Source organism: Amphibalanus amphitrite, unplaced genomic scaffold (genome assembly GCF_019059575.1).
Source record: "Amphibalanus amphitrite isolate SeventyFive unplaced genomic scaffold, NRLGWU_Aamphi_draft 000061F_arrow, whole genome shotgun sequence".
Taxonomy (NCBI): domain Eukaryota; kingdom Metazoa; phylum Arthropoda; class Thecostraca; order Balanomorpha; family Balanidae; genus Amphibalanus; species Amphibalanus amphitrite.
Genome location: NW_024881557.1, coordinates 745,295 through 769,131, shown reverse-complemented (window position 1 = coordinate 769,131; position 23,837 = coordinate 745,295). Strand labels below are relative to the sequence as shown.

The 23,837-nt window shown below is 50.4% G+C and overlaps 1 protein-coding gene across 1 annotated transcript; it reads right to left on the bottom strand.

The window, feature by feature from the left end:
- Nucleotides 1–18: 18 nt before the first annotated feature.
- On the bottom strand, nucleotides 19–15,975 carry LOC122378531 (lisH domain-containing protein ARMC9-like). The gene is made up of 18 exons (XM_043359688.1): nucleotides 15,685–15,975; nucleotides 14,667–14,837; nucleotides 13,910–14,055; nucleotides 13,035–13,152; nucleotides 10,132–10,355; nucleotides 9,782–9,938; nucleotides 8,987–9,148; nucleotides 6,876–7,078; nucleotides 6,451–6,555; nucleotides 4,824–5,040; nucleotides 4,390–4,502; nucleotides 4,056–4,170; nucleotides 3,564–3,660; nucleotides 2,906–3,188; nucleotides 2,571–2,669; nucleotides 2,014–2,336; nucleotides 1,280–1,892; nucleotides 19–967 (listed from the first exon to the last, which is right to left on the bottom strand). The coding sequence occupies exons 1-18, from the start codon at nucleotides 15,733–15,735 to the stop codon at nucleotides 841–843; spliced, it is 3,324 nt and encodes a 1,107-aa protein (XP_043215623.1). The 5' UTR covers nucleotides 15,736–15,975; the 3' UTR covers nucleotides 19–840.
- Nucleotides 15,976–23,837: the final 7,862 nt, after the last annotated feature.

Genomic DNA, 23,837 nt, shown 5'->3' with positions numbered 1-23,837 from the left:
CGAGTTAACGATGTTTCATGTCTCTGAGGTGACCTTGTGTTTTACTGACCGAACAGACAAGTTACAAGGCTCATGAAACCCTACCCTTGCATGCATTGCAGTCTGCTGCAATTGGCATCGTAAGTTTGTCTGGGCAGGTCTGTTTCTCAAGCTGCAGAGATGTAAGAGGCTAACGTACACCGCATATGCACCGTATATGATCCATGCAAAATAATTTTCAACAAGCCCAGGAACGACCCAGCAGACATTGAGGTGACCACTGACCACCAACCAAAACGGCATGACTGCGTCTGCACTGGTAACGTTTTAATGCACGCAGGCACCACACAAAGTACATGTTCATCGTCACCCTGCAAGTAAAACGTGTCAGGTCACATCAATGATATGTTCCATTTTCAAATATCACATTCATTGGACATCTAGCATAATTCAACATCACTATCGCATTGAAATTATCACACGATTTTGAAGATAAACACATCGCTGCTTACAAAAGCAAGCTTTAACTCTGAGCATGAGCCTTGCGAAGAGCGTACTGAGCACATCTAATACAGCGAAATATCTTGAAGTACGCCAACAAATCGACATTTCACCAGCAAATCTTCGGCAAACATAACGCACATCCATGGCATAGCGCTACATTTTGATTACAATGTTCAAGGCACTCGTTATCATCAGAAAACACCAACTCCAGATCACGGAGCCCGTAGGTCACTGATAAAGTCCAACACCGCACGACTCTGGACAGCGTTAGTTAATACGAGGCAGCGCTGCGCCCTGCGTGCTCCTCTGGGGGTCCCTGTGAGGCTGATGACGGCTTGGGTCCCCCAGCTGTGGCCGTCAGTCAATGGGAGGCAGCACAGAGTCCCTCTGATAATCCCTCTGCGACTCCTGCGGGTTCGCGGTGGGCGGAGGTGTCCGCATTATTCGAGGTCGCGAGCTAAATGCTGCCAGGTAGTCGCTGACTCTGAAACAAATACGAGATACATGTTAGCCAGGAATGGGGTTATCCACGACGTCATGGCTATCGAAACCAAGCATGAAGAACAGCGCAAACTTCAAACTTATGCATGATTTCAGTGGGCACTTCTTTTTCAGCCATTTCTACCGCTCGAGCCACATAGTGAGAGCATTTCAACCTTCAGGAATGAGCGTCGGCTCTTTTAAGTCATTAGTGCCCAATAATAACCGGAGATATTATGCTGTGAATATGCACCTGCCTTCCATTGCACTGACTCCGACCCCGACTCTGACGACACGTTACGGACTGTCTACTCACGCGGGCACGGGCAGTCTCTGGATGAGCGGGTCGGTCATCGCCGGCGGCACCACTGGGACCGGCGCAGGTGGCGCTGTGGGTGGCGCTGTGGGTGGCGCTGCGGCTCTGCCTGCAGTGGTCTGCGCCTGGGTGCCGGCCGGCTGACTCTCCCTAGTTGACACCGGCGCAGCGGCAGTGGCTGCAGCGTGCTCTCCATTCGCTGGAGGCTGAACTGGCTGCTGACCCGCAGCCGAAGCCGGTGGAGCCGTCTGCGCACCGGTACCGCCCTCAGACGCGGGCAGCGGTCCGGCAGTGAGGGTCACTGCCAGCGCCGGGGTCACTGCAGAGGTCAGCGCCGCTGCCGCCGCCAGTTTTCGAGAGACGGCGGCCGGAGCTGATGTTGACGTCTTGTTCTCCTGGTCCGGTCGGTGGGAGTCGGGAGGCGCCTTTGGAGCGGAGGCTGCTGACTCTGAGGTGCGAGTCTGCGGCTCCGGAGGTTTGGAGGTACTGCCAGCCGCCCGACGCCGCACCTGAGGGCTCTGGTCGCTGGTCCGAGGAGATTTGACCGGACCGGTCTCCCGCCGACGGCTCTTGGAGTCGCTACTCGACGCTTCTCCTGAGTTACCGGTCTTACCTGAAAAAGGAAAGATAATACCTCAGAAGTGTGCTAAAATATCACGAGAAATCGTAAATATCCATCACATTGCCACTGTCATACATCTTTTACGGTACACGGAGGTCTTAATTCGGCTCACCATGTAACGCTCGAGTCAGTTTTCCTTCGTCCAGCGTCGGCCTACGCTCCAGCAGTCGCAGCGGGGCCACCTGAGACGGTGGTTTGCTCGTCGGTCGCTGGACGGCGCCGCGGTCGCTGGTGTTCTTCCGCCGGCGGTGCGGGGTGACCTCCGGCAGCGGCCGGACAGCGGCGGAGGCAGCGGCGGCAGCGGCGGGGATCTGCGGCAGCCGGTCCCGCTCGGTCGCCGCCGCCGGCCGTCTGGCCAACTCTGCATCCGAGTGGCTCTTGGTGACCGGGGTCGAGCCGGGAACGGCTGGCGTCGCTGACACCGAGTCCTCGCGCCTGGGAACACACCAGCTGCTGGTGTCGCGTCGTGCCACTGAATATTTCGGCACAGCGTGAATATTTTACCACCTCCTTCCTCGGTGAAGGTCCATAAATTCGTGTTGGCACATGGGCGTCCCGTTCGGTCACGCAGGGCACAATTGTGTTGCTGCGCGTTTACCATGCCTCTTGGATCACCCCGCCCGACCTAGCAAGTTGAACAGAAAACTGTCCTGTCGAGGTAAAACTCACCCTGTGACGAGCACTGAGTCGCTGTGGGAGGTGCCCGGAAGCTGGGGTGACTCCGACCCCTCCTTCTCAGCCTGTCGGGACGCCTGCTCAGGTGGGGGTCTGAAAACGGAAAAACAGGATAAGGAGTGGCGGTTTACACGGTTTGAAAGGTTGATCGTATTGTTTCACATTAGCTCGATGGTCACATTAGGCCCGAATGTTGTGTATTGGGAAGCATCGAAAATTGGCAACTAGATAAAGAAAGGAAGCTTAAGTATTTGTAGTAGCGCTACATGCCGCAGCACATTTCAGACTTTTTAAACTGATGCTTCAAGCATCCAGCCACTCCTACCTACCCCTCGGACTGTGACCGGGTCTTCTGCCGTCGCGGAGTCCTGTGTTCCCCTCCAACCGCTCCTCTGGAGTCCTCAGGTGCTGTCTCGGCTGCCGCTGGAGCCTCCCTAGCCAGCGGTACCGTCCGCTGCCCTCCCTCCCCGGCTGAGGGAGTCTGTCCGGCCGTCTGCCCAGTCCGCTGCCCGTCCTCTCCTCCCCTCGGCTCCGACCGACGAGGCCGCCTCCCACGGCGAGCGGAGCGGGCACGGTCCGTGCGGGGAACGGCAGCCACCTGACCGCCGGTCACTGTGGAGAACAGGGGTGGCAAGTGTTGAGAAAAGGGTCTACAAACCGAGTCAGTTGGCTTGAGCCGGAATAGACGGCAATGCTTTGCATTGGCGCGGAATATATATTATTAACACGCTAGTTTCGCCGATGAGCTTTTTTCATTTTATATAATAACATGACATATAAACCTTATCAATTTTCATAGTCTCCTTAACCGTACAAGCCGATTAGTAGCTTCACCAGTTTCGTTATACTTACATCGTCAGGTCGCCCAATACGGTAATTAACGATGCGATGTCTAGTTCATCACGCTAAGATGAACATTTCAAGTTCCACAGCTCAGCCAAGATTCCTCCTCATCTACCTCCCAAACTCCACACCACCTATGTATACCTGATCCGAGGGCCAGCGTCGCCAGCAGCTCCTCTCCGTCCAGCTCCCCGGCCTCGGCCACCACCGGATCGTCACCGTCAATGTCCTCCTCCAGAAACTGGGACGCACACATTTCACCGTACGTCAATAACGGAACGGGGACACAACACGCGTAACGTTTTTGTGGGGGTGATCGGCTTGTTTTTGTTAACGGTAATCAGTCTGCTGGGACGGCTATGATATGTTGGCGTTTTTACGGCATGTTCTGATTGATTGCAGACTTTTGGTGGCATATCGGGACAGTGCTACAAATTACAACGAATTTTCACATCGACGGCCTCATCCTCACCACGGTCCCCTTACCTCGCATGTGCATAACCTCTCAGCTCCGTGTCCTTATCTCCCCATGTGTCCTTATCCTCTCATCTTGATGTTACCGTCCCTCATCTTGTCGTTCTCACCTTCTAACCTCTGTGTCCCCTTCCTCTCACCTCCGTGTCCTCATCGTCTCACCTCTGTGTCCTCAATGTCCTCATCGCCGTCCTCAGAGTCACTGGCAGCACCGTCCACCCCCTCGCCGCGGTACTGACGCATTATGTACTCCAGCTGGCGACGCAGGTCCGTCGAGCTGACAGAAACAAAACACCACACATTACTCGTGGCAGCGCGAATTAGCATGGAACTCTCCAGCAGATAGTGCTCTTATCCAAGACCAAAAACGAGCAGCTAGATAGAAAAGAGCGAAACCAGATCAACAGCTGAAAATATCTGTGAACTGACGGCACTGTGATAACCTCCCAGCCCAGACACCTCAACAGAATTCCGTGCTCTAATGAGTCTTACTTACCCCTGTTCCATGAAGTACTCGAGGACCTGTCCCAGTCCGAGTTTGGTGGCCCGGGCCCGGATCTCCGGCTGACCCAGCAGGCTGTACAGGGTGCCGTTCACGTAGGGAAGCACCTGGCAAAGACACGAGGGATGGTCGTCTTCCGAGGTTCTGAGAAATGTGACTGATCTGTTAGCCCTTCGTTACATGAACGTTCTACATCAAAAGTGCGTACCATTACGTGCTAACTGGTAACAATCCCATGCACAGACGTATTTAACCATGTTCAGGTGTCTCTTTTGCAAGCGTTTTAGCGACCTCATAAAAATAGATATTGTCTTGGAAAATACGTTGGTGACGCCTATCCGGCCAAAGTTTTGGTCTGGCCCCGTCTATCAAACTTTGGCGGTAGTCTGCTTAGTGCACAACCCATGACCCTGGCGCCCGCCGCTGACCTGCGCGTAACTGGAGCCGAGCAGGTCGGTGAGCAGTTTGAGCACCGAGTTGACATGCGGCGCGCACTTCTGTCGGCCAGCCGTGCGCAGACATAGGTTCATCAGAAGCGCACAGCCGTACTCGAGGGTGTAGGGGGCGATGGCGGCGTGGTCCTGCAGGAAGCCCACCAGCCACTCGACCATGCCCCACTCGATCATCCGACTCTGCGCGGCTCGCCTGCCGGGCCGAGGGAGGAGGGATGTGAGAGGTCAGTGGGTCACATGTAAGGTCAGCATGGCGGACCGTCGGCAGTGGCACACATTGCACAGTAGACAGATACATAATTAAAGCCATCACAGTAATTACGTCGTTCCCCGAATCGGAACGAACAAATGAACTGTGTAAATGGTAGCACTACCAAGGAATAGTTAACAATTCCTGATAATAACGCTACCGTTGTAACAACGTTAGTTACATATGCTGCGCAAGTCAGTAACAATGTGATGTTGTGAAGTCTGGAGAAGTGCAAACCAGGGATGCGGAGCCGGAGCCGGAGTCGGAGCCGGAGCCGCCGGAGCCGGCATATTTTGCCCGGAGCCGGAGCCGGAGCCGGAGCCGTGAAACAATATAGCCCGGAGCCGGAGCCGGAGCCGGAGCCGCCAAAAAAGGGGGCGACTCCGGCTCCTTTTTATTTTTTGAAGAGGAAAAAAAATAATTGACCTAGTTCGGTTTGACAGTACAAGGCAGTAAAACATATGGTACTTTACTTACGTCATGGGCCATCAAGTGAATGAAAAAAGCCGAATATCCCCAGTATCCCACAGTACGCATTACGCAATCAACTTCTTGTCTGCTCCTCCCCCCCCCCCCCCCCCCCACGTCTACTGCATGCCCAGAACATGAGGACCGGTCATCAGGTGACGGCCATTGTTTTCAAGCCAGTGCAGTGGACTGCGACTCCCAGCACCGTCTCTTCCCCTCCCCCCCCCACCACCCCCCACCCCCACTCCCACCCCCCAATGCAGCCGAGACTGGTGTCAGCTTACGATGGTTCAGTGAACTCCAATTCGCGGCGACTGCGTTTCCAATGCCATCGCTTCCTAGTCCTTTGTTCTGCCAGTTCTCTCCGAGGTGCGTTTGCGCGGGGTTGCGGTGAGCCGGTCATGGCAAAGAGTAACGCGTATAACCAATCCCATTTTTCTTCCACCCGTATCTAACTGATTGCATAGAGGATGTACTGAGTCGGAGCCGGAGCCGCCGGAGCCGGAGCCGCCGGAGCCGTACCATTTTACTCGGAGCCGGAGCCGGAGCCGGAGCCGCCACAACATTTCACCCGGAGCCGGAGCCGGAGCCGGAGCCGATTTTTTTCTCCGGAGCCGGAGCCGGAGCCGGAGCCGTCTGAAATTTCCACGGCTCCGCATCCCTGGTGCAAACCATTCAATTCGTGGTATGCGAGGAACGGGGCACCTTGACCGCATTCCAGCGGCCGTTCGCTGTCCTACTGACCGCTGGGCTGTCACAAAGCGAACTGATAAGAGGTGCAAGAAACGGGCACAGGTTGGGCGGCTAGACTGGCCAGACAAAGTAATGATGCACGATCGATGACACAATTCTGGCACAGACGTTCTCGAAAAGTTAGTTACATACCTGAGCGAGAGTTTCTGCAGTGTAGCCAGCACCATGTCTAGCGTCACGGCGTCCAGCTTCTGGTACTGCAGCACCTTCAGCAGCGTGTCCAACAGCGGCTGGTGACTGCCGGGTAGCGGAGCACACGATACTGAGGTTACTTCATTCGCAACGGTTTTACATATTACCTTGCTTTAAGTCACTACGCAAACTACTTCACAATGTGGTGCAGTTCCGAGATAATGATCAACAAACCGCTAACACATCGAAATAATAGAGATCGATCTTGTCATCCGATCGGATTTATGAGCCGTACCTGCCGCATCAACCCTAAAGATGAATACTACGTTATGCCTCGTAGCACCGAGACGGAATCAAGGCTCACCCACCCTTACACCCCCCCCCCCCCCCTGACCGACGCACCGATACATCCCACGTTAACGCACCCGCAGAGGTAGGTCCTGCCGGCGCCGAACGAGGCCATGCAGTTGAGCAGTCGCGCCCAGCTCTGCTGTACCACGTGCGGCTCCGGCGGCGTCAGCTCGCTCAGCACGTGGCGCGTGTAGTCGTCCACGTGGCGCAGGCCCACCAGGTCGCCGTCCACGTACTCCTCGACCACCTCCAGACGACTCGAGGAGCGCGTCACACGCTGATGGCGGACGCACGTAGTTGGATGGGGAGTTTTTTAAAAGGATACGGGAGCACAAACTACATAGACGCATTCGTTACGGCGTATCAATGAGTCGGCTTGACAAAATTCATCATGAAAATTCACATGACACTTGCCTGTAAACGTGGACCGCCCACTCACCGGCACTCACCATAGCAAACAACAGCAGGAGAATATTATACGGTCCACATAACATCCCTGACCCCAGTGCCAATCACATAATTAACATGAATGCAATGTTCATTGACCACAATAGAGTACCATTGCTTCGGCCGCTGACGTGAGCTAAAGAGGCTAATTGAAAACGTCCATCAAGGGCCATTGCCTGCCAGCTTATAGTTTCCTCCATAGCCTCCGAGCACCTCGGTACGGTGCTTGATGACAACCTCAGCACAGACAGCCACGTGGCTCAGCGCATCAGGCGTGCTTGTGCATCATTCTATGGCCTCACACCCCTGGGCAATTTCACCAACCGCCTGACTGCTGCTGACAAAATCTTCCTCTGGAAGACAGTAGTGCTGCCGGCACTGATCTTCGGCTGTGAGACGGCTCCCCTCAGTTCCGCCGACATTGAGCGTCTAGACTCGCGACAGGCTTCGCTGATCAAGGCAGCGCTGGGTCTGCCGCGTTCTGCGCACCATACGGCTCTTTTGATTGCTGCTGGGGTACCTCGCATCGGTGAGGTGCTGCGAGGTGATGCCCTCCGCGCATTCCGTAATGCTTTCCGCGCTGACCACCGTCTTCGCCAAGCCTACGTCACTGGACTGGCCAGACTTGCTACGTACCCCGAGCAGTTAGATGGGTCGTTTATTGGCCACGTATATAATCTGTGTGGTGGGAACTTCGGCGCTATCATGCACATCGCTGCTGGGTACGTCGATCACGACATAGTCCGGGCACCACTCCAAGAAAGTGGTCTTATAGACAGTTTGAAGATGGTTTTGGCAAGCAACTGTCAGGCCTCGCGGCGCCTGTTACGACTACTAACCTCCTGAGTGCTGTTTAACTGTGTGGGTGGGTGGGTGGGTGGGTGGGGGGGGGGGGGGGGTATGTATCTTTTTGTCGCATGACGATGCTGAATAAACAATAATAATAATAATAATAATAGATGGCGCCACATTCGAGCGCCTGATTGCATGCTGTACCGCAAAGCCTAACATAGTTCCAAATCCCGACGACAGGTGCCACTAGTAGTCTACGCCTGCTAACATGCTGTGCCGCAATGCCTGAATCTGGTTATTTACGTTTTCCCGTTACCTCCGAAGGATTTGCTTCTTTTTTTTTTATTCCAGGTTTAGACAATGGAGTTTTCAAATCTCGGTAAATAGCGATGCATAACAAGGCACGCACGTCGCACATAGGTACCTACTAGCGTTCCCCTAGCGTCTATGCATTCACTGATATAAGATATTGTATATTGTAGAAGACCCAGAGGGCAATGCGATGCTATTTACTCAGTATTTAGCCTATATTTCTACCATGATAGGCAGTCTTTCCACATGGACGTAATCACATGCTCGGTCCCCAGGTTACATGGGTGTTCGACGCATATTAATTATGTCGTTTGTTATTGTAATAACTGTTGGTGATCCTACCAATTCACCTACTGCCACACTCAATCAAACAATGATTAGTCGTGTCTGTGGTATGAAGAGAATCGTTGCTCCTTTTCAGGGCTTGGGTCTGCGTAATGAATTCGACTTAGGTTATAAAGATGACCAGAAGGCATTTACATGACAAACGGAAAAGACGTAGCATAAGTACAGGACTCTCAGTTTATACAGACAAGTAGATGCAACAATATCTTCTTTTGACATATGAGATGCCATTACCTCCATGTACCTGAGCTAACTAAATCCTATGGCTAACCTATATGACTGTACTCACCCGCCTGAGTGCCTGCAGCAGGAGTGCCTTGGCGCGGCCGGAGTCTTCGCTCAGGTGGTGTCTCACCGCTGCCAGGTCGAGCGGGAAGCGGGCGGCGGCTGGCAGGACGCTGTCCGCCTGGTGCCGGGCCACCGACTGACGGAGAATCAGCTCCGGAGATGACTGTAAAGGAGAGAAGGGGACATTGAGTAATGGAGACAGACCGAGGGAGACTGTGCCGCGCCACCGACTGACGGAGAATCAGCTCCGGAGATGACTGTAAGGAGAGAGGGGGACATTGAGTAATGGAGACAGACCGAGGGAGACTGTGTCGGGCCACCGACTGACAGAGAATCAGCTCCGGAGACGACTGGGGAGGGGAGAGACATTGACTAATGGAGACAGACCGAAGGAGACTGTTCCGGGCCACCGACTGACGGAGAATCAGCTCCGGAGACGACTGGGGCAGACATGGGGGAGGGGGGTCTATAACGGACCACGAACGAATGAAGGCGGACCAGGGGGCCTGTATCGTGCTACAGGATGACGGATATAGATCCAGTCCCAGGGGCTACGACGGACCACCGACTGAGCTGGGAGCATTTATTTGACATATGGCTGTATCTTGTGACACTGCATTTACCTGTAGTGCCATTAACTACGTCAAAGACCGGTGTTAATTCAGTCAAAGAACGGTATATGTTTCTTCCTAACTAATGTGCTCCGAGTAAATCGATGAGCCGGTCCAATTGTTCGGCGGCCGTAAAAGTGAAATCAGGACCTTCAACACTTTGTTTGCCGTCTCGCGACCATTACCTTGTTCTGGTCCGTGGCGTGCTGCTGTATGGTCTTTGAGAACAGCTGAGGGAAGATCTGACAGCAGGCGCCGAGTGTGGCCTCCAGGTCGACCCCTCCCTCGCGAACAGACACCTCCAGGGCGGAGGTCAGCTCACCGGTCACACCGATCAAACGCCTGAAAATGGTGACGATCGAGGTGGCCTTGACGATGCAGACAATGGGTAGGTCACACATGTTTGTGGACACCGACAGACTTCTCTGTGGTTAGTTAGCACAGGCTGTGGTTAGCGGCAATGATATCATACCAATGAACCTAAACAGTCGCCCGGCTCGTCCCACCACCGCGGGTCTCCCCGACCGCCTCCCACCTGTAGTCCTCCTGGAGTCTCAGGTGCCGCCGCCGAAGCCGCTTGTAGTGCCGCTGCGTCTCCAGCAGGCGGTCGTGGCTGCGCACCAGTAGGTGGTGCGCCTGACGAGCCAGCAGGTCCCGGCTGAGGTACAGCTGCACCAGCCGAGACGGCGAGCCGGCGCCGCTCGTCATCTCGTGCACGAAACTGGACACCTCGGAGCGCAGCGACTCGGCCCATTCATCCTGGAACGGGGATAAGGAAGGCTCACAAACTCTTCCGGTACCGAAAGTGATTCATAGAGGAGCTGCACTTTTATAATGCTGAATATGCAATCCAGTTCCTCATTTCTACTCGCTGTGCCGCATTGCGAAAAAAATGACCCTCATTGACATATCACATCAATCAATCCTAGCCGACACGTTCCCCATGCAGCCTCAATGAATTGCCACCGTGACCCTGAATTGTACCTCCGTGACCCCCGTGACGTCCGTCGAACGCCCATGGGCGGGTGTCGGCGCGGGCCTGACGTGCCAGCGGTGCCAGAGGGTGTTTGAACAAACACCGGCCGGTAGTCGGGACAACAGTTCCGATGGAGCACTGCCTAACAGCCGACCATGCCAGCCGCTTGACATGCTGAACAGCCAGTTAGCCAATTAGGGCAAAATTTAGTGCTGTAGACATTGGGGGCATTTGCATATGAATGGATGTTGCTGGAGTGGATTGTTTGATATGTTGAGGCGGAATGGGATAATCTGAACTAAACTAAGCTCGCCTCACGGTTCAAGGTTATCGATTTGATGTACTAGAATCGATACATGGTACACGTGAACTCGTCCAATCCGCTCTAGAATGAGCCCGCCGGGGCCATCCTGACTCCACCACCACTGATATCCTTTATCAAACAATTTTGATCGTGGTTGGATTTAATAACTTCACTAGTATGAGCTATACCGATCATAATCGGTCACCAGGTCTCTCGAATCCAATATCCGTCCACTGCCAGTTCTTGTTCCGTCGACTGTCGAGACTTAAGATGGCCATTGGTCGTGACTATATAGCAGCACCGCAGCCACGCTGTTTGGTCGGCCGTTGTTCTGTTCCATCCACTGATCAAAACGCACTTCACGTTGCAGAGTGGACTATTGGTGACTTCTCCATAGCGCCGAGTTGAACGGAAGGTCACCTAAGTGAGCTAAGTCGGTTCAACAGTGCGGCGCGGTCGATACGATACCTCAAGGTCGCCGAGCCAGCAAAGTCACGCTAAATGTGCTCGACTCACTAACGACTAACGAGGAGCCGTGTTCCAGGGACCAGGACCTGGAACCGAGGTCTGGAAACATACAAAGCCGACACGCATAGCACCGCCGGTATAGCGCCGGGACGACAAACTTGACCGCTGTCAACAGCAGGACAGGACTGGTCCCACGTCCGTAAAAAGAACGTTTACCATTTATTGTTGATGTTAAACGTAGGTATATCATATGAAGCAAAATGTTCATCGTAATTGGGAAAAGCTATCTGAAACGAACTAACGCAGTGAAGTGTTATATTGAACGGTATCTCGCTGGGATCGGCCAGTTGATATTGACTGATACCATGCGGTGGTAACTCAGGTATTGTCGATCGGCATCCCGGCTCCCGCAGTGCTCAGCCAGTTATTGTTGACCAGTAGGTATGCACCTTGCAATGCTAAGTCGATTGTTGACGGGTATCGTGCAGTGATAACTCGATTATTACTGACCGGTGACCAATACCCTGCAGTGATAGGTATTGTTGACCGGTATCCTGCAGTGACTGATCAGCTATTATCGGTCCGTGTACACTGTACACATGGAGCGTCGTAGTAACGGACCCCACCGGACGCCGGCGCGGCGGTCGGTTGGAATCGATATCGCCCCCGCCCCCGCCGGGCGAAACGCAGCGTAACCAGATATCCATTGAACCGAACACCGCCGTCAGAGCTCACAGACACTGAGCTGAGGTCAAAGTTCAGCACTCGATCATGACAATTGACAAGTATCTGGCTCAGTCAGGAGGCTGGATCGAAGTCCCAATAACTCAGAGTCTGATGAAATACCAGGCATACTGTCGTTGAAAAATGCTTCAGCAGAAAACTCATCGCAGCAGCTGTGCGCCTTTTTGTCAACATTTTTTTTTACGTTCGTCGTTTGTTGCCGTTTCGTCATACGTTCTTCGACGCCCAGATCACGCAATCAGCGGGCGATCTGCGTCATCTGACGCATGACCATAGCGTCACATCAATCAGGTCAGGCGACTGGCCGCTGACGGCATTCAGTCTGTCCGTCAGCCGTGACTCGGCGCCGTAATAACTCGGACAGTATGCACCATACGTCCCCGTATCGACTGGTGCGGGCCGGGCTAATATCGCCCACACCTGGCGCAGCTGCCGGCCAGCGATTACCCGGCCAGCGGCCAGCAAACAACAGACACCCGACCGTCAGAGCAGTCAATCCATTTATGGTGTGTGGGTGGACTGCTGTCCGTACTTCAAACAAAACAACGAGGACCATATAACCCAGGGAAATCAGCGCCGGGTCAATAAAGAAATGTCCCGTAACTCTGTAATCATGCGAAATGTGAGCTTTTATTGACCGAAAGCTGTTCAGAGGTCCATTGATGGTGGCTCATGGGAGCTTTGCCTTACATAGCACGATGACTGTGCAATTAGCATAATCCGCGTACATACAATCCGCATAATACCTCCATCAATTGCTACGACCAAAAGACCTTATACAGATAACGTAAACGTATCAGTCAGCAGCTGGAAGTCCATGGACGCGTCTGTGCTCAAAACACTTCATCTCTGGCTACCACATACATCCCTATATATTACACACGTCATACATATACTCCTGCGCATACGGAGCACGGTCCGGTCGGTCAGACCTAAGAAAGCCTACCTGGAAGAGCTGTCTGAAGGAGGGGTGCTTGCTGGGGTCCGGGATGTATGGCAGCGCGAAGAACGGCAGCAGCTCCTCGTTGCCGGCCAGCTGTTTGCCTTTGTTCTCCAAATAATCCCTGTAGGTGCCAAAGACCCGACAGTCAGTTCGCAGAAGCGACATTTACCGTGCGCATACATGAGCCATGGTAATTTTATGTCAGGTTACGGAGAAATGGCAGCACCGTTTATAATTAGTGGACACGATTTCAGGCTTCTTGGACTGATAAATGTCGCATGGATTCGTGTTAATGCGCGCATGCATACATGATAGCAGGACGGTTGGGGGATTAAATTGTCCGGAGCCTGTTATGCACGTGGTGCCCATGCAACGCATGTCGGCGGCTAATAGGGTCCACTATTACATGACTGGGATTTACATAGAGTGGATCATTGTTTGCGTGTGAATGAGATGAGCGAATGTGCTACAGACCGGCAGTTTATAGCATTGCAACAAATTTGACAACATATTAACTTCGAATCCGACCGATGGTCATCGATGACTGGTGAAAAAGGCAACACTGCGACCCGTATAAATCTAAGGGCGCCGTTGTATAGTTACAAGCGTTGTCAGGCTCACCCTTACTGACCTGAAAGCGGTCATCCGGGCTGACCTTCTGAAAGCTGTTATGTAGCCACGCTGGACTGTTATGTAGCCACAGCCACTTGTAGCCCACCTGACCCCCGCATTGACCTGAAGGTTGCCATATACCTCGACCAACCACTCACAGACCTGAAGGTCGGTCATGAAGAGGATATATACCGAGACTGACCCCCTCACAGACCTGAAGGTCGGTCATGAAGAGGCTATATACCGGGGCTGACCCCCTCACTGACCTGAAGGCCGTCATGTACCCTGCGGCGCTGCCCGACTGCCGGCTCCGGCGCAGCGGGTACACGGCGAAATAGACGTTGAGGAGGAACTCTAGCCGCCGGTACTGGACACCCTGCAGCACCGGCGCCGGCGTCACCGACTCCAACATCTGAAACACAGCCGATCAGCGTCAGATCAGAGTACCTATAAAGAACAGCCATAAGATAATCCGCGCAGTGTATGTTAATGAGATAACCAATAGCCATGGCCACTTGGGCCCTTTATCACCCGGAGGCAGTGAGAAATCATAAACGGAACCTTACATAATATATTAATATGCTAAAATTTAAACATAAAGCGAGCCCACTGATCGGTCCCGATTGCGTGATAAGCGGTCATATTCATGCACGAAAAACATACTGCGCTCAAAGCAGGCGACCATCCGTCACCACCTCCAGTCGATTGAGTAGGTAATACGGAATACCTCCTGACCATCTTATCTAACTGATAGTATGTCCTCGCCCACCAGTCATCCGTTATCCGTTCTCCGTCATCCGTCTACCACCAATTGTCCGTCATCAGCCCACCACTCATACGTCATGCGCCATCTGCCCAGTACCGATCGACGATCGTCATCCGTCATCCGTCCTCAGTTATCGTCATCCGCCATCCGTCCACCACTCATTCGCCATCCGTCAAACACTCATGCGTAATCCGTCATTTGTCCACCACTCATTCGCCATCCGTCCACCACTCATTCGCCATCCGTCCGTCACTCGCCTGGAAGAAGGCCGATCTTCGTCCGCGGTCGAACAGGGCCAGGCTCTGCTCCTGTGAGCCGGAGTCTGTATCGGAGGAGGCCGGCGGGGGCGGCTGGACCGGTCGGCCGAGCCGGCGGCACTCGCCGGAGAAGGTGGCCGCTGACTGGTCCAGACCGGCCGTCTCCAGGTACTGTAGGACATGAGGGGACACAGGGTTATCAGATGAGTAAACGGTGCATGGGGGGTAGACGGGGTAGACGGCAAACGGTACAGTAACGGGTAGCTGACGATAGAAGTAGAGGGTAAACGGTACAGTTGGGAAAACGGTACATAGGGTAAACGGTACACTTTGGGTAAACGGTAACGGCGGTACAGTTGGGTTTACGGTAGACGGTACAGAGGGCAAACGGTAAACGGTGCAGTTGGGTGTACAGTAGACGATACAGAAGGTAAACGGTAGTTTTGGTGAACGGTAAACGGGACAGTTGGGTATACGGAAGACGGTACAGAAAACGGTACAGTTTGGGTTAACAGTAAACGGTAGTTGGGTAGGTATACGGTAGACAGTACAGTCTGTCTTAAAGAACCGCGCAAAGTGACGGTGGATCCATCAAGCCTGGCCGAGGAAGGGCCTGCTTTAATTTGAAAGTCACCGAACCAATTGACTTGGGGAATGGACGAGAATGTCAATTGCTTCGGTGACTCAAATTTAGCAGGCTTTTCCTCGGTCAGGCTTGATGGATTCACCGTTACTCGGTACTTTTAAGACATACTGTACAGAGGGTAAACAGTAAACGGTACAATTGGGTATACGGTAGACCTACGGAGGATAAACGGTACAATTTTGGTGAACGGTAAACGGTACACGGTACAGAGGAGTGAGGATAAACGGCACAGTTGGGTAGTAGACGGTACAGACTGACGGGATAAACGGTGCAGATACTGGTGAGCCTGACTCCTGAGATACTGATATCTCCGAGATACTGATTAACCTTTGCAAGCCAGTAGCAAGGCCCCCGTGCACAGTCGTCACTCACCTCTTGCACGAGTCCATTGACGCTGGCCTCGGCGTCAGAAAGCTCGCTCATTCGACTCCAGCAGGACGAGGGAGGTCACCGAACTGTTCTGTCTTCGCTGTGACACTGCCACCCAGAGTATATAGAACAACCTGACAAGTGACACCGGTAATTGGCGACGTTACCAACTGACAATAATGACGCCACCTGAAGCTTGTCACGGTTCTATAGATGCTGAAGATGACCTTGGTCGCGGTGGTCGCGGTCAGTATGTCGCCGTCTTGTGGGTCTGGGCCAGGGGGGTTCGCTCCCGTGCCTTCAGCATTACGAAAAATGGCAACAGCCCGTGAGCAGCATCAGCGCTCACGCACATGTTCAAGGAAAACAACGTGTAATGGACTGCTAACGACGGCCCTCTCCACCAATCAGCGTTCGGCATCTCGAGCGCTGATTGGCTGGTAGCAAACGCGTCATATGTGGGTCTCATTTTTTGCTATCAGTGAACGCGTTATTTAATACACAGTGGCCTATGGAGAATGGCACGCGGAATTGAAGGTCAGTGTTTTATTGCTTCGTACATGCGAATGGAGGTATTTGAGTGGCATTTGACACCATTTTCGAAATCTACAGTGAATTTCTAATCGACTCATGTATATATTTTTATGAATTTGACAGTATTAGTGCTACATAGTCGGTGTTTTATGTTGGTGTTGTTTCTCTCGACCTTTGTCTTGGACTTTGATCATATCTTTTCTCGAAAATGCTTGCCATAACCAGGTCTAAACTATATCTGTATAAAGGGAATATGTGTTGAATATGAGGAGAAAGTAGTAATGACCATTCTGCCTATCAAACTGCCAGAAGGTGTGCTTGTAAGGTGATTGAAACCGCAGTACGGGTTGCAGATGTGGGTTTGACATCAGCATTGTTGTTGTACCCCACTTGCTCTAATAAAATGGCAACATGGGGTTATGTACACACTATTGCACAGCCTGGTATCAAGCTGGTTGATATGTGGAGGATAATGAAAGCATAAAAACCTTTCTTAAGTGAATAGGAGCGTTGCGTCTTGTGACTTGTCAAGTCATTTTAAATCAAATGATTGTGATTGTAGCTTTTACTTCAATTATTATTGCAAGTTTTGACCTTTTTAATCATCAAGTTTTATGTGTACCAATTTCATATCCCTGTGTAATGTCTGTGCGGCTTTGTGCAGTGCGCGTGTCTTGAAACAAACCAACCAATTTATTTTGTACCTTTTTGTACTTCATGTATGTCAAAATGTATGTCAAAGGACAAAAATGTCATGTCTTTTATCATTGACACTACTACAGCTAACTTTGCCTGTATTCCTATCTTTCAGAGGCATTCAATTCAATCTGCTTTCCAGTGCAGTACCCAGGAGGCTGCAACTGAAACTCGCAGAAAGGCAATCAAGTGTCATCCTGCAGCAACAGCCCATCTGTAATCAAGATATGGATGAAGTGGCATAGAAGAACAACCAGTTTAAACATGAAAAGATGTATTTTGTTTTGGACTATTTCTTAGCATAACAGAACAGCACACTTGCTGCTTTTTATGTTTGCCCTGTGTGCAGTTTTGAATAATTTTAACTATGAAATGCTTTTGCCAACTCTTCTCTTTACATAAGCTTTCTTTGTCATGCATGTGTAATTTTGAGTTTACATGCATGATGTAGGCATAGGTATTTCCCTTGGCTTCATAAAACTACTTTGCAAGCTTTTGTTATGGACATTGGTGCTTCCTCAGATGTGTCCAGTAGTTGATGAAGGGAGAAGAGGAGTAGGACAGCTGATAGCTATTACCAAAAATATGTGCTTGTCTGCACTTCGGGCTGTTCCATCATATGCAACCTCTATTTACTTTGAGTTAAAAACACCTCATCTTTTGATTCTTTCCTGTGTGGCCATTGTTTCCGTGGTGCTATATATAGCATATATATACGTTTATAAACGTCAAGTTTGAAGTTGGTATCCAAGTGAGCAAAATGTGCATTATTTCAGTCCGTCTTGAATCATTCGTCTTGAATTATATCCCTAACTGACATCCTGTTATTTGTCCTGCAATGTCTGTGCCTGTGTCCGCCCTTACCTCCGTCTCCAGCCTCCAACCAGCCCTGCTGAGCTTTGTCGCCGGCGCGGTGTGTCGCAACGTGCTGTTTCTCTACTCCAGCCGACAGCTGCTAGGAATCGTCCTGTGCCACGCGCCATGCGACACAGCAATTGTAAGCTGCAGGTCACATTCGGACTAATTGGCTCCGCATATGTGCATCCGGCCGAGTGCTAGTCGATATCAGGGACGTTGGTCGGACTGTTGTGGCGGCGTGCATTGTGCTGGTTGAAGTTGTTGTATTTCTGTTAGTGAAAAGCATTAATACATAACCATGGCCGCAGCCCAATGTTATTGTGGATTTCAGAGGGAGTGGCCAGTCAGGAGGGCCCCATGTGGGTATGGATCCAGTGTCCAGTGGGATTGGCTAAGATTTCCGGCGATTGATAAACGCTTCTATGATAGTACACCTAGTCCTATTGAGTTATGAGGGGAGGTGACGTGAGGGACCTGACCTTACTAAACTCTTGTGAAAACACGATACATACGAACGGTAAGAAACCGACAGCCATTCTTTCCGCCAAGTATCATCTTTCTGTGAAGGATTTCTTGGCACTGAGTGCTTAGAAATTGCGTTGTTTTTGGACTATGTAGAGGCTCACGAGCGACAACTTAGCTCAACAACCTTACGTACCTTAAATGTGCGACTTGTACCAGAAGATCCAGCTTGATCAAAAGATTGGACATGTCAAATTTCAGCTCTTTAGCTCAAAAGAATTTTGAGCTGTCGTAAAAACCGTCAGTGTGGCACCATATCGCCTCCCCGCGCGGTCGGAAGGTAAAAGTTCGCCGGCTCTAACTAAACAAATAGTCGTCGTATCGCAAATTCATTGACGGCGTTCGAAGCGTCGTTCAATTTACTTTCGAAACATATCCTAACATTAACATTTAACTGCCTAGCGCAATCTCCAACAAGCAAAAGTTCCGTGCATGCATCCTCATACAGTGTTAGCGGCCGCCGGCCGCCGGCCGCTGACCCACATTCGCGTCATCAGGGAATGCCGCAACTAATTTATTGTTTCCAACTTTTTTCCCGGAGCGTTCTACCTGGTTTATATAGCCTTGGTCTGGGCGCTCAGGGCAGGCACGCGACAGAGTTATTTAGCGCCCCCGATGACTGACCTAATTATTGCCTGTCGCTTTTGAAGTAAGAGTCTACACGTTCAAGTTGTACTGAACCGTATCATTATTGCATTCGGTTGTCAACTTGTTCCGTATTGTTGGTTCAAGTACTGCCTACCCTGCCTACCTGTAATGGAGTTCCGGCAAAATAAACTTTACGATGCAATAACACTGGATGGGACAATTCAGCCTTCGCTTCAAAACAGCTGGATGTCGTATACAATGTGTCCTGAAACCTGAGTCGAACAATTTTGAAGTCGCTTTAGCACCGTGCTGTACCTTACCTAGCTACAATAGAAGTTGACAGTGGTCTCGAATTGAAGTGGTTGATAATGCTGTGAATTATCTTGTATGTCGGAAAATTTACTCGAGGCGAGCACAAAATGCCTCCGATGCTGTGTTCAATAATTTGTCAACGACCCAACCATGTAGACAATCCCTCAATCGAAACTCAAGTGAACAGGAATCAAGCATGGGGTTCATTCATCGCACATTGGAACTGAATGAGAATGCCCGCCTCGTACCACCTCAATGACAGCTGGGGCATTCCACGATAGATCGTACCAGGCCCGTCACCCTCATCTCTCAGATTTTAATGAAAATCGGTCCCAGGGGTAATCATAGGCCCCAAAGACGCCTGGCAAAATATCAGACTTCTCAGATCAAAACTTTTTGAGTTATATTGCATTACATTTTTGTTAACTTCGGTATGTAACGGTGAGTTTGATGGCCTATAACTCAAGAACGGGTTAAAGGAAATAGTTCACTTTTTAACATGGGTTTTGAACTGGAATAGCAGTTCCGTAGCCTAGGCTGAGACGAGCATAAATCAGGAGCTTTTACAGCCCAACGATCACCCTAGGCAAAGATATTCTATTTCTCGTCCCGAAAAAGTGCCTTGCATATATTTGCATCCAGTATGAAACGAGCATGGGTCCCGAAAATTCTTCAGAAACTAGAGAAATTATCTACGAGAACTCTAGAGAAATTCTCGTACTGATCAATAAGGACATTCAGCAGCAGTAGATCGCCCAAATGCCGGTGGCCGCGATAATTTCTCTAGTTTCTGAAGAATTTTTGGGACCCATGCTCTTTTCATACTGGATCGCGTGTGCCTTACAGAAACTGAAAAGTTCTTCCTATATCAAAATAAAGAAAATAATCTTTTGATATAAATAGGTTTTATTTTCTTTGCTGATCATTTTGAACATAAAAAATCATAAATCCATTGCAAAAAAAAATAATATCGTGAAAGTGAACTATTTCCTTTAAGCAACCAACAAAAAGTAAACAACACTAAGCTTGCGATGAATCAAAAATTAATATTACTATTTAAAAATTCCAAAGAAAAAATTTCATTATTGAGCAAAAACCCTAATCTTTTTTCATTTGCCTTTAATGACTTTTGGGACCAAAATTTTTCACATTTTTATTTTTTCAAAATAAACTTCATGTCATTGCAAATCGACATGCAAAAAATTAGAAAGGTGTTCTTTCTAAAAGTTCCTCATTTTCCCGCAAACAAAATGGGTTTCGGAAGGGTTGATACGACCCCAGCACGCCGTTTCGCTTCTAATAGAGCTAGAGCCTCGCGGAAAAAACGAGCGTGTGTGCCGTTACAAGTCGCAGCGATTGGTACCCGATTTTAAGGTCTCAGGTCAACCGGTAGCGTCTGAGGTCAGGTCACGTGACTGAAGTTACGGGTTCGGTTTTTAGTAAATAACTTCGCAAAAAATGGCCGCAGAGCCGCGACTTTGGCATCATTGTGTTCGCCTAGCTCAGGTGCATCGAATGGTATACTTTTTGCTAGTGTGAGATCAACTTAAGTAGTTGACCTCGGGTTAAGGTCAGGTCAGAGCCCCTCAGGTCACGAAGCTGGGCAAAGGGTATCATATGGCATACCATTCGATTCGGAAGGTCTTCCCGAGTCCATTGGTGGCTTTCCCGACTCTCTAGCTCCATTTGATCGGGAGTTATTGACGAAAAACTCGTACGACCCTAGTGACGTCATAAATGACGTCACGCAAGGTTAACAATGCAAAAGTAAAGCATTGGACTTTGCAAGGAGTGCATGAAATCACGATACCATGTACGTGGGATAGTTTTAGATCATTCTCGGCGCCAAAATAACAGTTTTTATATTTTCCCATTGATTTATAACAGTGGTGTCACGTGACCGACCTGACCTCATGTAGCCTTGAAAAATTCCCATATATACAAGTTGTGAGACCTCTGGAGGACACCATGTATGCGTCCTGTAACTTTCATCTCGGACAGCTATGGTCATTGGCGTCCAAATCTAAGTCAGAACCAAACAGTCTTTTTCACCCTCGCGCTTATAGGAAAGAGGGTTGGATAAACCCTCTTTTCACTTTTTTTCGGATGACTCAGACTTAAATTGAAATTTCAGTAACCCGTGATGTCACTAGGCAGCTTTACCACGCCATTTATAAGCTCCCTCCCGAAATCACTATTCGAAACCGTTATCGTGACGTAAAATAAATACATTTATAGAAAGAACACCTTCCTAATTTTTGGCATACTTCTTAACCATGAGCCACATATTTTTTTAAAGAAATAAAAATTCAAAAAAATTTGGTCCCAAAGTCCAAAAATACAAATGAAAGAAAACTCGATATGTCATATATCAAAAATAGCGTATTTTTCAAAATTTCAAAAATACACATTAATCTCTGTTTCATTGCAAGTTCAATGTAATATAACATTTGGCATTTGAATAATCCGTCTTAGAGTTACAGCCCGCCAAACTTAGCGCTGCAAAGCAAGATCCAAAAAAAATGTTATACACCATAACTCAACAAATACTTATCTGATAAGCCTGAAATTGTTACAGGTGGATTCAGAGCCCCTGATTACCCCTGAGACCAATTCTCGTCAAATTCCGAGAGATGAGGGTGTCAAATTGGAAAAAAGTGGTACGATCTATCGTGGAATGCCCCAGCTAGCTTCGTACGCGAACCCCGCTGATCACTTCCCGAAGAGCACGTCCCGTAAAAGATCCTCATCGCATAGTATTTCGAGCTCCTCATTGTAGGTAGGACCCACGCCGTTTGTCCCGTAGGAACTCTTTGCACAAACAAACGGCAGCACACGACTGACCTGCCTACCTGTAATGGAGTTCCGGCAAAATAAACTTTACGATGCAATAACACTGGATGGGACAATTCAGCCTTCGCTTCAAAACAGCTGGATGTCGTATAAAATGTGTCCTGAAACCTGAGTCGAACAATTTTGAAGTCGCTTTAGCACCGTGCTGTACCTTACCTAGCTACAATAGAAGTTGACAGTGGTCTCGAATTGAAGTGGTTGATAATGCTGTGAATTATCTTGTATGTCGGAAAATTTACTCGAGGCGAGCACAAAATGCCTCCGATGCTGTGTTCAATAATTTGTCAACGACCCAACCATGTAGACAATCCCTCAATCGAAACTCAAGTGAACAGGAATCAAGCATGGGGTTCATTCATCGCACATTGGAACTGATTGAGAATGCCCGCCTCGTACCACCTCAATGACAGCTAGCTTCGTACGCGAACCCCGCTGATCACTTCCCGAAGAGCACGGCCCGTAAAAGATCCTCATCGCATAGTATTTCGAGCTCCTCATTGTAGGTAGGACCCACGCCGTTTGTCCCGTAGGAACTCTTTGCACAAACAAACGGCAGCACACGACTGACCCGAAAGAAGAGAAGCAGCTCCGTGAAACACTCTGGACACCAGGGGAATCTGGCACACGTCTGACCCCTAACTATCCCCCTATGGCACACACCCTCCACTCCTGAGCCACCTCGCCATACTGCCGGCAGCGTGAGTCGACTCCGACGACACCGACGGAGGTGGCCGCCGACCACAATCGATGGGGGGGGGGGAGGGGGGGAGGCGCCCGCCGACCAGCCCACCCGCCTCCCCAGCACGACGGCTCGAATGGAAGGCGACGTGTCGACTAACCAAAATGCCCATCTAGCCCCGAGCTCAGGGGCGGAGTTTCCTTTTCAGTTGGGGGGGCGGTTGCCCACCAACTGAATAGATAGCCCACCAACTTCCCTGGCCCACCAACTTCCCTGGAAAAGCTCCACCCATGCTTGAGCTACTTCTTTACGGGCTGGAAACGAGCATTACTCTTATCCCCCCTTTCGCTACGTCCATGCGACTCTACTTTTGAGTTCATCAGAGATCACCGTTCCAAAGGAGTCTTTCGTGCATACCAAATAGGCAATGAACGCCACGATGGATGACGAAATCCCTGAGCGACGCCACCTCAGCTGCCTACGAGGATGTTTTCCTCTACATGTAGTTACCCGCGTGGCTTAGAGCAAATATTGAACAACAGAGCAGTGCAAGTAGATAATCCAGCGCTTCTCGCTAAACGAATGAGTCCGTGCGAGTAGGCCCGTGGTACAGGACCACTAGCATTCCGACAAGGTTCACAAATCGACCGATGCACATGAATACTTTATGTAAATTGTACCATTCATTAGCATGCGAAGGCTACTATGTTACCCACCCAGGCCAAATCCTATCGCACAACCATGGGGACAGGCCACGCACTGAATCGCCTTTTTCAGCAAGGACCATTTTGAGACTAAGGAGAACCAAAAACCTTTTTATCATCACATCCTTGATGAATTATACTGCCTACTCGAATCTCGAATTGAAAAAAGCATTTATGCGACGTTAAATCTACCAAATCCCTGCGGAGCAAACTTCATGTTCTAAAAGCACATTCCACCCTTGTCGAGTCTGTCAGTACCAGAAACGTAATATAAACAAACCTAACTCCGTAGCGGGCGGGACATGTCCGTCCGTTGCGTAACCGGGCCCAGCTGGCCCGCAGCCAGTTGCCAAGTGGTCGATGCCAGACCCTCGCCACCTCACGTGACCATATTCTCCAAACGTCGCCAA

Excerpts from the sequence above, each read along its gene's own strand:
- LOC122378531 (XM_043359688.1), bottom strand. The coding sequence starts at position 15,735 with ATGAGCGAGCTTTCTGACGCCGAGGCCAGCGTCAATGGACTCGTGCAA. Across the intron at positions 7,079-8,986 it reads TGCTGCAGGCACTCAGGCGG|CGTGTGACGCGCTCCTCGAG; the intron begins GTGAGTACAGTC and ends GTCCGCCATCAG. Across the intron at positions 5,041-6,450 it reads CTGCAGAAACTCTCGCTCAG|GCGAGCCGCGCAGAGTCGGA; the intron begins GTATGTAACTAA and ends TCGGCCCGGCAG.